Consider the following 14,850-nt stretch of genomic DNA (forward strand, 5'->3'; position numbering starts at 1 on the left):
TCGTACTATTAATTTTTTAAGTGGTATTTTTTAAGTTGTACTTGTATTTTGTATTTGTACTTGTATTTTTGAATTGTACCTGTAATTACAGTACAAATTCTTTTTACGCATACGAATATCTTTGACAGTGATCTCCCTCCATATAAAACCACAAAAACACCAAATGCAAAAAAAACCCAAATATGCAAAATAAATGTGCAAACAAATAGCAAAACCCCAAGTAAAATCAAACAACGTGTCTAATTCCACTTTGGTGGAGTTTCCACACTTACTGAAACCTTTTGTTAAATAAATAGAAATCTTTTCCAGCAAACTATTTTTGAATTTGATCAAACATGTGAAAATGTAACAAAGAATATTGCCGTTGCCTCGTTCTGGACGTTGAGACAGCAAACTGAGTGCGGTTAGACTCGGTCAACCTCTGTGCGTGCTCATTGGAAAACAGTAACTGTGCAGATTGTACAGTATGTGCATGTTTGTTATATAAATTCATGAAGACTTTTTATTTTTAGTTAATATATGTTTGAAACACTAGTCTTACCATATATTAAAGTTAAGAAAAGTACAAATTTATTTTGGGTTCATGACCAGACCACTGATTTTATATACATAATATTTAGAAATTACAAAAGCAAATGGAAAACGAAAAACCATAAGAAAATATTAATGTATTTAATTTGTATTATATGCTGTGGGAAGAGGGATATCGTTTTTGTTTCTATGCTAGTATGTGTTGACCGTGATTTACACTTACAGTTGCTTCCACTTATGCTCAAGTTCAAGTTATCTGCATGTGCCTGGTCCGGGGTTTTGTGCCTAATTGTTGGGAGCTGCATGCAGATCTTTGTCTAGGCATGTTATATAATCTTCAGTTTTGAACAATACCATTTTTTTTTTATTCAGTAAAAACGTTTTACGTTGTATGAAGAGATAAGACAGTTAAAATAGTAAATTAATTTATTGAGAAGAAACGCAAGTTACAAATTACAGGTGGAACCCGAGTTACCTTCATTTGGAATTTAAACTTGTACAGAACCTGTTCAGAAAGACGTGATAATGTATTATCGCTGATTTAATTTCAAACGTCATAAACTGTCAATCTTCGTTGTTGTTTTGGGGGAAATATCCACACAAATGTAAGCGCAAAACTGTAGGACCAACAGCACTCTGGAATACAGCCTGCTGTTTTGAGAATAGTATTGAAACCTGTTTTCAGTACTGAATTCAGTTCATGGTTTTTCCTTTTTCTAACGTTTAAAAAAAAAAGAAGTGAAAGCAATGAATTGATATGTATGTGCATACAAATAAAACAGCAGTGCTTCACTTTTTTTACTCAGTTTTACATTTATTATACTTGTAAATAACGCTTCAGTACCGCTGTGAGATGTGCTTTGCAGAGTGGCGTTATAGGGGCAATCAGAAAAAATACTAATTTTTAAATAAACCTTTAGAGTCCAATACATGTACGTGTATTGCTGTTTTTGTAAACATCTGAACGCTAATTAATACAAACCATTGCTATGTTCCCCAGCTGTTCGGATGAATGGGCTAGCGTTTCCATTTTTACAGCTTCTTAATTAGTGATTGCAAAAGGGAGCTACAACCTGCATTCTGCACGGTCCTTGTGTCCCACAACCTACAAGTTCATCAACATCCTATCAAAATCCCAGGGGGGGCTGGGCCCCCTTTTTAAAATTCCGGTGGGGGCTGGGGACCCCGAGCCCCCCCCCCCCGTAGTCGACGCCTATGCTACAGTGTGAGTACTGAGGTTTATTTTATGTGCTACTTGTTTTGTTTTATCTCTCAAGTTAGCTGTTAAAGTAGTTTCATGTATTGTGCAATAAAGACCTGATTTTGTTATTATTATTATTATTATTATTATTATTATTATTATTATTATTATTATTATTATTTATTTCTTAGCAGACACACTTTTCCAGGGTGACTTACAATTGTTACAAGATATCACATTATTTTTACATACAATTACCCATTTATACAGTTGGGTTTTTACTGGAGCAATCTAGGTAAAGTACCTTGCTCAAGGGTACAGCAGCAGTGTCCTCCACTGGGGATTGAACCAATGACCCTCTGGTCAAGAGACCAGAGCCCTAACCACTACTTCACACTGCTACTCTCTATCAGTACAGGTATTGAATCCAAGTGTAATGAAGGTATTCATAAGCCATAGTGTAAGAAAAATATTTACAAATGGTACAGGCTATTTATGAGAATGAACCACAATACTAAATTATTATTTTATGTTTGTTTTATGGAGAGCTAGAGGCAGGCCTGTTCCTGTCAGGCATTTTCAGATTTTGATCCATGTTCTCACTTCAAGAGATTGTTACAGACATCGTAATTGCAATGTCATATTCTAACAAACCAAGTATGTATAAAGTAATTCAAATCATCATCAACTGCATCTTATTGTGGATTAATTAAGAAGGTATGCATTCTGAGACCTTTAACTGAATCTATATTAACTAAAATAACAATGCTTAAGTACAGTGTATGCATCCAAAAGTATTGAACTGTGGTTGTTATAATGTTTGATATGTTTATAGCATGATAACATGTTTACAGATCAAAAAGTGTTTGGTAAAAAGTATGTCTGCTTTAACAGATCATGTTTTGCTTATAGTGTGTCTGCATGGATATGCTGTTTGTGTTTGTTTCTAATAAAAAAACACCATTATCCAGTGTTCTTTCAATAAAGGCCCCCAATATACCCTGCTTTATCAAACTAAGTGATTCTTTAGAAAATATTGCTGTGTGACATGAATAATACATGGATAACCTATTTAGCATGTGTGTGTATTGAAAGTGTAGTGACTTATTCTTACAAGTATGTGAAAAACACCCATAAATGGGTACTGTTGTATCATTTAGGATATTTTGGTATATACAAACCATATAACAGAGTTACCTGATTTCACTATGACATAAACAAAAATAAACTACCTTATGGCAAGCCTGACTGACAACCATGTAGCTAATATACCCAAGCATTATTCTAATAACTCACTAGGTTTGGTCATTCGGAAACGCATGGGAATGTGGGGCCTATTATTGAAAGGGGTCTGTATTTGCAAGAATACAGTTTTGAAATGAGCCTGATTGCATGGTTCATTTTGTTCTCCTTTGTAGAGCCAGGCATCGGCCCACTACAAAGGCACTAAACATGCCAAGAAGCTCAAAGCACAGGAAACCCCGAAAAAAAAGCAGAAAGCTGCTGCTACCAAGGACAGCGCAAAGACCACCTTCACCATCATCACTACCAATACCATCAATACCAGCACTGACAAAACAGGTTAAGCAAAAACATCTGTTTATTTATCTCCTGCTTTGAATTTCTGCTGGCCTTGCCAGATCTTCGTTCTGCTTTATCTATTTGTGGCTGTTGGCAAATGATTGATCACAATTTGAGTTTTCTTGTCAGAAAAAAAGGCTGCTACCTCACAGTTCACTTAATTGTAATGCTTGCAACATGCCTGTGTGTTTCACAAACACTGTGACTCTAAAAAGAGTTTCATTTAATATACTAAGTACGGTATATGCCATGGCATCTGACAGGAAAAAAAAGTGTAATACTCATATCTTTCACATTGAATCCAAGTGTAATGATATTATTCATAAGCCATAGAGTCACAGAAATCAGTAAAAATCAGTACAATAACAAAACAGGTAAGTACTGTTCTGAAAAAGACAGGAAAATATATTTACAAGTACTAAATGTACACCGTCAGATGGCATCAATCAAATATTAAGAGGGAAGGTATTTTTTTAAAATCTGTATTTGTGCTAGTTCCACACAATAACTACTGTAGCAATACTATCTTCAGGTTAAATCTATCTATCTATCTATCTATCTATCTATCTATCTATCTATCTATCTATCTATCTATCTGTCTGTCTGTCTGTCTGTCTGTCTGTCTATCTATCTCTCTGTATTTGTATATGGTGCTTGGTTTATGCTGATCTATATATAAACAGTGAAAAATGTGTGTATACAATTTTTAAAAACTGATATTTTTGTGCACACAAAAAAATAACCTATTGCCTAACATTGAAAAGTCCATCATTTTTAAAAAGCTTTTAGACAATTTATTATTGAATGCTAGCATTTTACAAACGTAAGAGATAGTACAATTAAGGACTATGTACTACATATGGGTTGAATACTGTATATATATTATAACTATCAGTCTAGAGCAGTGGTGTGCAACGTGTGGGGGTGTGGAGAGTCAGTAAGGGGGAGGGGGGGGGGGGGGAGGACTATGATTAAATGTATGCAAAGTAAAATGTTTGTGCACCGCTGGTCCAGAGGACCATTTATACAACCGATTAAATTAAAGGCTTGAATGTTTGAATAGCAGTCAAGATTCCAGCATTTAATTCTTGTCAAAAAAGTAATCAGGAGGTCATCTGATATGAACTAAATTACCGATTTGTTCTTTACTAAGCATTTTTTTAGTAACAGTTTTACAGGTGTGCAAATCATTGTGCAGAGATAGTATCCATTTACTTTTGTTCCATAACTGTGAAGATTTCCTTTAAGAATATTAAAAATATATATGGTTAGCTATGATTCTAGATGCTCTGCCACTGTACAATACTGCACTTAGATTATACTGCTAATTAAGAATTTGACTGGCTCTCATTGTTGCAGAGTTTGGGCTATATTAGTCACAGCTTTATTTCTGTCAAAGGATTTCCAGACAGCATTTTTAATGAATGTTAATGTAAGAATCAACTTTAAGTGGAGTAAATTAGAGGCATGTAAATGTAGTATTAACTGGGGTACTTATGTACGGTTTACCAGATTTTAATTCCTTCCTGTGATATTAATGAAAAACTGAGGTCACTTGGTAATAACATGCTGAACACAGAGAGGAGTGTTTGGGTTAGGGCCTGCAGAAGCATTCTGTTAGTTGTGTATGAACACCAAAGTGGTGAAGGAAGAGGTCACTACTGAGAGCAACCAAAAATCTATAGAATGTACTGTAGTATTTACTACAGTTTGTACTATAGTATGTACCTATGGTATTTTTGCAGAATCTATAGAATTCTATAGCACCTACTACGGTACTGTTGTACTATGCTGTAGTATATACTATAGTTACTATAGCGAGTACAGTAGTAACTATAGTATGTACTATATTACTATACTGTAGTATATACTATAGTAATACACTGTACTGTAGTATGGTATATTATACCGTATAGGGTTGTAATAATTACAGCAGAGACTACAACACTACTGTTGTATACATAATGTTTTTCTATAGAACAAATAACAATACCTACTATTACAGTATTGTAAACCTTTTATAGCCATTTATTAAATACAAGTTAATTAGAATATTCAAGAATTAAGAATAAAATATTTTTAAATGACAAAAAAGTCAAACTGTTCTATTGTATATTTAATGAACTAACAAGGTAACACAAAAACATTAATTACAGTATATCACACACATATATTTAATCAATTAACAAACTAACACAATAACATTACAATTATATCACAATCATTATCAAAACAATAATTTGTTAAACATTTGAAATTCATGATTTACTTTATTTATGATTATCCTCACAGTTTGCAGTTTTTGAACAATTATTAAATTTCTGTCTTATTGACTTCATGTGAGACATGAATTCCTTTAAATTGTTGATGTATTGAAATATAACATTTTAGCATGATTGACTATAATGAGGAAAAATAATTGAGCCTCATGCATGTGATTATTTATTTAATAAATATTCTAATATTGAGTGAGAATGTATGGATATGATGGTGGGTGTATTTGTTATTTAAGCATTTTACTGTAATTATGAAAATAAGTTGCAAAATACAACTGACAAGATGAGAAGCATGCAATGGTCTATAGGTTAATACACTGTGTGAATGATGGCTAATTTTATAAGATATGACATCTCAGGCCGTTTGAGCTAGAAGAATGGCAGAATTCATTCTGTATCAAATGTTTATTTTGATCACAAGCATCTGCAGAAAAGTAATTCTTGATATATCTTTTCTTTTATTAAATCCAAAGACCATAAAATGAATCCATGTAACTATATAGTTACATTTAAATAAATGCTTACCCAGAATCTCTTGCAGTTCCACTATTGGTAGCGGTGGCTTACACAGTTTATTACTTCCACTTAAATGTGGTGATTTGGACCCCGTAACACTGTGCGTCACCATGTACTCTGTAGTGTAGAGTCCATGCAGTAGGTCATTCGTAAATTTCTGTAGAGTGTTTTTAGCACAACGGGCCAAGAGTTCTTGCTTTATAAACTATAAAAGTAAAAACAAAAAAGGAGTATATTTCACTTCAGATGTCACAAGAACATAGAAAAGGTTACAAACGAGAGGAGGCCATTCAGCCCATCTTGCTCACTTGGTTGTTAGTAACTTATTGTTCCTAGAATCTCATCAAGTTGTTTCTTAAAGGATCCCAGGATGTCGGCTTCAACATGTATATGTTATGTCAAGGACATGGCATAAATTTATTAAAATGTATAGTTCTAGAACAGCTGAAATAGCTAATGCTAAGAATAAAAGAATACAATTAAATAAATGGATAACACTATCCCAGAGGGACTAAATATATAAGAATGAATTAGACACATTTAAAATGAATAAATACAAAAAAGTAAATGAATAGTCCATTCTGAGTTGTGTACTGATGCACTAGGAAGGCCAAATCATGGCTGATCTTCAGAGCCAGAATCACATGGAAATACAGTAAGATTCTGTGGGTTAAATTTAATTTTAATTAATAGATCTATAAAGATGCGGGTAAAGATGGCGTACAAACCTGTAGAACATGGTTGTAACACGATAGAAAACCTATAAATGTACCTCGACTGTTTAGATTCAAACACATGCTCCCTTGAGAGATACATAAAGCATGTTGAAACCCTGGGAAGCTAGCGCTTCTGCACAATATATATTAAATGGTCTTCTATGGTAATATTTTATTTATATATATATATATATATTGTGAGACAGCAGGGAGGGGGTTAATTCCTCCCTATAGGAAAACATGTGCGTAAGGCACATTTTGGTTTGGTTTTGTTTAATTGTTTAATTGTTTTTGTTAATTGTTTTATTATTAATCATTACTATTGAAAATTGGAGCCAGGTGCATAGTTTAAAAGGAGAGCAGTCAGTCTGCTCTGGGCAACTGCTGAAGAGCGTAAACAGCTTAGCTGTCCTGTTTTCAGTTTAGGTTCCTGTTTTTGTTTTAGTTATTGCTCAAAGAAGAGCTAGGTGTTTGTTTTCTTTATTTTTGTTTTTGTGTTTATTAAAAATTGTGCAACCGCGCTTTCAAAAATCCATTTCTGTGTGTTGGGTCAGTGTTTTTAAAGGGGCAACAAACGTGAGAGGTGCGAATCTTTCACGGTGGCAGCGAGTGTGGGCGCCCCTGGAGACCCAGATGGATTTTAAAGAATTAATTGAGAGGCTCAATAAAAACATGGCTGCTCAGGAGGAGCAGACGAAGAAAATGGAAAGGCAGAGACAGGAGCTGGGGTTGGCCCCCGTTGATAATACAAGAGCGGGAGCCAACCGAGCTGGAGCGGCTGTTGCAAAAATGGGAGCTGCCGTCCCGAGAGCCAGAGGGGGTGGAGCTACCATCCCGAGAGCCAGAGGGGGTGGAGCTACCATCCGAGAGCCAGAGGGGGTGGAGCTGCCGTTACCAGAGCCCAGAGGGGAGGAGCCGCCGCTTCCAGAACCACCAACAGTGCAAGTGAGTCCGGCGTTGCCGAGGGAGGTTCCCGGTCCCGTCATCGTGGACACCTGGCCGGAATGCCCAGATCTCCCTGCACTAGACCTGGCTCCCAGGTCGCAGTACAGCCAGGCACAGTCATTTGCCTGGTCCCTTGCTCCACTCCCCCTGGAATCCCAGACGTCGCTACGCAAGAGGCAGACGTCGCTACGCAAGGGGCAGAGGTCACTAGCGTTCCCCCTGCTGTTTGCTCCGCTCCCCTTGCCTAGTGCTACGCTCCACCTGAGATTCCAGAGGTCGCTGCGCAGGTCCACAGACGCACGCCTTTGCCTGTCAGTCCTGGCTCCCGGTCACCGGTCTGCGCTATGGTCGCCCTGGACAAGCCGGGGGACCAACCCACCCTCAAGCCCGCCCGTGGAAGAGGGCGAAAATTGACATTTGTGGACTTGAGGGTGGGTGGTCTTTTAAGGGTGGAGGGAGGTGGCCGTTGTATGGCCGATGTCTTGAAAAGACATGGGGGGGGATGTGTGAGACAGCAGGGAGGGGGTTAATTCCTCCCTATAGGAAAACATGTGCGTAAGGCACATTTTGGTTTTGTTTTGTTTTGTTTAATTGTTTAATTGTTTTTGTTAATTGTTTTATTATTAATCATTACTATTGAAAATTGGAGCCAGGTGCAGAGTTTAAAAGGAGAGCAGTCAGTCTGCTCTGGGCAACTGCTGAAGAGGGCAGAGGCCCGACTGTGCTGGTGTGTGGGTACAGCCGTAATTTAAAAAAGAAAAAGGTAGAGTGAATCCTTTTTGTGTGTGTGCTGTTTTGTTTGTTTGTTTTGTTACAGGTAAACAGTTTAGCTGTCCTGTTTTCAGTTTAGGTTCCTGTTTTTGTTTTAGTTATTGCTCAAAGAAGAGCTAGGTGTTTGTTTTGTTTATTTTTGTTTTTTGTGTTTATTAAAAATTGTGCAACCGCGCTTTCAAAAAATCAATTTCTGTGTGTTGGGTCAGTGTTTTTAAAGGGACAATGAACGTGAGCGGTGGAGGCTTTCACTATAATATATATATATATATATGTGTGTGTGTGTATATATATATATATATATATATATGTGTGATTTATTTTAATTTCCATATTGCCAGATGGTCTCTCGAGTGGCGCATCCAGTAAAGGCGCTCCGCGTGGAGTGTAGGATGCGCCCTATAGCCTGGAGGTTGCCGGTTTAATTCCAGGCTATTCTACTGCCAACCGTGGATGGGAGCTCCCAGGAGGCGGTGCACAATTCGCCGAGCACCACCCAGGGGGGAGGGCTTAGGTTAGCCAGGGTGTCCTCGGCTCACCGCGTACCAGCGACCCCTGTAGACTGGCCGGGTGCCTGCACGCTTGACATTATAAATGAAAGTAAAACCTCCTATGCATTAATTAATCTATCCCTTTTATGAAATTATATAAGTCTATAATAGCTGAGAATCATAATTTATGTTTTATTTTATTTTATCATAATACTTGCTGATCTGTTCTCTGTTGTAATGAGCATCACTTTAGGTGTTCTGGTATGCTTTGTGACTCAGGCCCCAGCTGAGTAGCAGGACTCAGAAGCCCTTCCAGTGTTCCGACAACATCAGGAATAACTAAACACAAGTTGTAAAATGAAACTATTTGTAACATAATTACAAAGCTTCCCTTGCCTTGATGTTTATATTTACTTTTGATCCCTTGCTTTATTATTCAAATCTGATATTGTATTAAGTCGCCTTGGGTAAAGGATTCTGCTAAATAAACAAATAATAATAATGTTAATCATGGTATACTTTTCCAAAATGAGTCAGAACACGTCATGCACCTTTTAAAACTCTGATTGCTTCCCGTAAACGCTTGTTTTTCTGTTTAATATTTTAGTTTTGTTTTTGTTTTAGATTTAAGAGTTTGTGGTTCCTAGCCAAAAGACAAATATAAACAAATTAGGGAACAGAATAGAAATGTTTTTATATATATACATTTAATTAGTGTAATCTAACCAGGGGGTAGGCAACACTGGTCCTAGAGTGCCACAATCCTGCAGGTTTTGTAGGTATCTCTTAATCATCAATTGCTAAATACCAAGAACACATGGTAATTCTGACCAATTAAGCCAATCACTGAATCAATTAGGGCTTAGGTAAAACAAAAACCAGAAGTGTCTGTGGCACTCCAGGACCAGGGTTGCCTACCCCTGAGAAACTATTTTTCTAAACTATATTATTTAGTCATTGGCATTTTAAGATTATTACAGACCATATACATTTATAACATTTAAAAACAAAGTTTAGAAATATATGAAATTGCAGATGTCTACAGGTAAATGAATAATAAACACATTTATATGAACAATATCTTTGCTATTGTAACGGGCGGTGTTGTGTAGTGCACTGCCATTGTGGATTCTGGCACGTCAGTGAGGTGAGATGGGGTTAATAAACTCTAAAACCACAAGTGTTGGCAAGCCTGGCTCTCTTGCTTTGGACGCTCGCTGTTGGCGCACAGCCTCTGTCCCGTTACACTAGGAAACTTGCTGTGAATTTACAATTGATTACTTTAGCTTACCATGTGTTTCTACATATTTTGCAGGCTTTACAGTTTAGTCTGTGTACCTACAATTTGGTTAAAATATAAATATGTTCACAGACACAAAGAACATGCCTCTTCCTCCAATTCTGACATATCAGAGCTTGAATTAAAAGATGACACTCTTTCTTTTACCTTTAATCCTCTCTGGGCTGGACATGGCATCTCCAGAAAAAAAAAAAATGTAAATTTTCTCAACCAGCTTTGGTCTGTTAAATAGGTACATAATTCAGAGACTTGACTAATTTCATTCGTACCATGAAAACCGCACAATAAATTGGATTGTAACTAAGTTACTGAAACTCTGTCAGTATTAGTAGTGGGCGCAGTATTAGTAATACATAGACCGTAATCTAGTAACACCAAATCGTTTTATTTGAAAAACTCGACCAGTCACTTTTCAGTGTAGCCTAGTAGAACGTCTGTTTTAAATGTTATTTTAATATTAGACAAACTCTTAAATGAAACTAAAGCAAGAAGAGGAGAGGAGAAAGTCTCTTACCTACTGCATTAGTTTATCTCTGAGTAAGACAAAATGGTCGAGACCGAATAGGATGCTCGAGATCACAGGATTTGAAAGTGGTATCTATAGCTAGTGCTGCTTATTGAGGGTGAAGAAATAAAACAAAAGGGACGTTAAGACACAAAGAGTGAGTCTGTTTATTATACAAAATGTCTAGAAATAGAAAAAAATACAAACTTTACCTTTCTAATTTCAACGAACAAGCGCCGGAGTAAACAGAGGTACGGGGAGCATCGTCCGTATCATTCTATACAAAAAAGTAGTCACAGGTGCAGTTTGACCCATATCCTCTGAACTCCACCTCTGTGAAATCCATGTTGCCACATCAATGGATGACAATCCAACAAAAAAAATGATTTGCCAGTATCTGAGGAGTCTGAAGACGAACATTTCATGTCTGAAGATGAAGACAGTGACGTTGGACAACCAAGTGTAGAGGTACGTGTAGTTTTTATTATATATTTTAACACCTGGTTTATGAATTACTTTAGCATAAATATTCATACCTCACTGAATGTTCAGAAGAGGGACAAAATGGGTGTTTAACTTGATCAATTTTAACCATTCTTTTTATGGTACAAATTACACATTTTATTTGTAAAGTTTCAACCTGACCAATGTATTTTAATTAAACAAATACATTGACAGGATTTTTTGTTAACTCTTCCAAATGAAAAATATTCTACCTTTGTTGTATTTTCTTTTTTTTTTTTAAATCAGGGCATATATCTTTGTTAATTAATGAACACATTGTTTTGTACAAGCATGGACAGATTATAATTTGCATTTAAATCATGCAAAATACATCCAGGAATTTTATATATAAAAATTAAACTTCCATAACTTTCATTGAATTTATTCTATTGCTCTCAACAATTAATAGATGTTATGTTTATGCTGTCATAACATTATTTTATAAGTACAATAAGTGAAAAACGAGTAAAGTAAGAATGCTTTCAAAAATAGACATGTTAATAGTTATTTATCAATTAACAAAATGCAAAGTGAGTGAACAGAAGAAAAATCTACATCAAATCAATATTTGGTGTGACCACCCTTTTCTTTCAAAACAGCATCAATTCTTCTAGGTACACTTGCACACAGTTTTTGAAGGAACTCGGCAGTTAGGTTGGCCCAAACATCTTGGAGAACTAACCACAGTTCTTCTGTGGATTTAGGCAGCCTCAGTTGCTTCTCTCTCTTCATGTAATCCCAGACAGACTCGATGATGTTGAGATCAGGGCTCTGTGGGGGCCATACCATCACTTCCAGGACTCCTTGTTCTTCTTTACGCTGAAGATAGTTCTTAATGACTTTCGCTGTATGTTTGGGGTCGTTGTCATGCTGCAGAATAAATTTGGGGCCAATCAGATGCCTCCCTGATGGTATTGCATGATGGATAAGTATCTGCCTGTACTTCTCAGCATTGAGGAGACCATTAATTCTGACCAAATCCCCAACTCCATTTGCAGAAATGCAGCCCCAAACTTGCAAGGAACCTCCACCATGCTTCACTGTTGCCTGCAGACACTCATTCGTGTACCGCTCTCCAGCCCTTCGGCGAACAAACTGCCTTCTGCTACAGCCAAATATTTCACATTTTGACTCATCAGTCCAGAGCACCTGCTGCCATTTTTCTGCACCCCAGTTCCTGTGTTTTCGTGCATAGTTGAGTCGCTTGGCCTTGTTTCCACGTCGGAGGTATGGCTTTTTGGCCGCAAGTCTTCCATGAAGGCCACTTCTGACCAGACTTCTCCGGACAGTAGATGGGTGTACCAGGGTCCCACTGTTTTCTGCCAATTCTGAGCTGATGGCACTGCTGGAAATCTTCCGATTGCGAATGGAGGTAAGCATGATGTGTCTTTCATCTGCTGCAGTAAGCTTCCTTGGCCGACCACTGCGTCTACGGTCCTCAACGTTGCCCGTTTCTTTGTGCTACTTCAAAAGAGCTTGGACAGCACATATGGAAACCCCTGTCTGCCTTGAAATTTCTGCCTGGGAGAGACCTTGCTGATGCAGTATAACTACCTTGTGTCTTGTTACTGTGCTCAGTCTTGCCATGGTGTATGACTTTTGACAGTAAACTGTCTTCAGCAACCTCACCTTGTTAGCTGAGTTTGGCTGTTCCTCACCCAGTTTTATTCCTCCTACACAGCTGTTTCTGTTTCAGTTAATGATTGTGTTTCAACTTACATATTGAATTGATGATCATTAGCACCTGTTTGGTATAATTGTTTAATCATACACCTGACTATATGCCTACAAAATCCCTGACTTTGTGCAAGTGTACCTAGAAGAATTGATGCTGTTTTGAAGGCAAAGGATGGTCACACCAAATATGGATTTGATTTAGATTTTTCTTCTGTTCACTCACTTTGCATTTAGTTAATTGATAAATATAATCTATTAACGTGTCTATTTTTGAAAGCATTCTTACTTTACAGCATTTTTTCACACATGCCTAAAACTTTTGCACAGTACTGTGTATATATATATATATATATATATATATATATATATATTAAGTTACTGAAATACTGTAACTGATTTACTGACTGATTTACTCACTCTTTTGCTCACTCTTTTGCTGTAGACGTTAATAATTTATTTCGTTTATTTTTTTAGGGTAATATATTTGGAGATCCAGACTTTTATGCCGACAGCCATATCTATCCTGGCTCTACAATCAACAAAGGTCAACTTCTGGCACTGCTGCTTGCATATGTCTTTCCTCATGGAGTTTCAGGGAAAGGGTTGAAGGACTTGTTAGAATAACTTAACATAACGGTTCCAGGATGTGTTCCTTGTTCTAAATATTTTCTAGACAAGTCTTTTTTTAATTTCTCAGACATGTCTCAAACACATCACTACTGCAAAGAGTGCTTGAGCTATATTGGGATAAATTATTCACCTTGCAGCAATTGTGCAAATACAAATGAGAAAAAAACAATATTGAACAGAGTCGTTTTTTTTTTCTTTTAATGCCTTTAACTGTGCAGCTGACCAAGATTTTTGCACAAGCCTATATTCAAGACAAATTCCAATCACATTTTTCTGAACGTTATACCGGCAGAGAAGATGTTTATAGTGGTGAAATGTACAGTTTCAACCTACATGACTTCATCTAAGATCCTGACAACATTACTCTCTCATTCAGCTGTGATGGGGCTTCTGTCTTTAAATCATAAAATTATTCCATCTGGCCAATTTTCTGCTCAGTCAATGAGTAGCCATTTAAAGAGAGAGGAAGAAATGTAATACTCCATTCACTTTGGTTTGGTGACAGAAAGCCAGAAATTGGGACCTTTCTCCAGCCATTTGTTTCCGAAATGAGGCCTCTATAAAAGTGGTTTTGAGAGGATAGACAAGTGTGGGATTGTCCATAAGAGTAGGGTTGCACCAGCAGTCTGTATATGTGATACCCCTGCAAGGGCTATGATGCAGTGTATGAAGCAATTTATTGGAATGTATGGCTGTGGGTTTTGTCTTCACAAAGGTGAAACCATACAAAAGGGTAATGGCTATGTCGGAGTATATCCACATTCAGATAACTTTCCCTTAGCAAGATCACATCATGCCCGTGCCACAACAGCACAGAAACAGGCTGTCGTGGGAGTTAAGGAAGCCAGTACTTTACTTTTCATACCCAGATTTGATATTAAGTGTTTTATTCCTGAGTATATGCATAGTCTGTCTAGGTGTAACCAAGCAACTTGTAAATCTTTGGTGTGACACAAAAAACACAGACTCTGCATTCTACATTCTGCACAAATTAAATAGAGATGAGCGAGATCAAGCCTCCAAATGAGGTTCACCGCTACCCAAGGCCTTTGTCCGATAGGCAATACTGGAAGGCAGAAGAGTTGAGAGCATTTTGTTTTGTTTTACTCTCCCATTCTCCAGAAATCTGTTCTACCGTTGCCTTTCTTTCAGCACTGGATGTTACTTCTATTTGTCATTGTGGCAAAGTGGTAAAGACGTGCAGGT

At 37.0% G+C, this 14,850-nt stretch overlaps 1 protein-coding gene across 6 annotated transcripts in view; it reads left to right on the top strand.

Annotated features, from left to right (window-relative positions):
• The window catches only part of LOC117399694 (zinc finger protein 385D-like), a 172,559-nt gene that overhangs the window by 141,454 nt on the left and 16,255 nt on the right, over positions 1–14,850 (top strand). For all 6 annotated transcript variants that reach the window (XM_059022935.1, XM_033999031.3, XM_059022936.1 and 3 more), the window contains one exon: positions 3,151–3,313. In XM_059022935.1, coding sequence (XP_058878918.1) covers positions 3,151–3,313 — 163 coding nt within the window. The remainder of the gene's footprint in view (positions 1–3,150; positions 3,314–14,850) is intronic.

Source organism: Acipenser ruthenus, chromosome 4 (assembly GCF_902713425.1).
Source record: "Acipenser ruthenus chromosome 4, fAciRut3.2 maternal haplotype, whole genome shotgun sequence".
In the NCBI taxonomy this organism is placed as follows: domain Eukaryota; kingdom Metazoa; phylum Chordata; class Actinopteri; order Acipenseriformes; family Acipenseridae; genus Acipenser; species Acipenser ruthenus.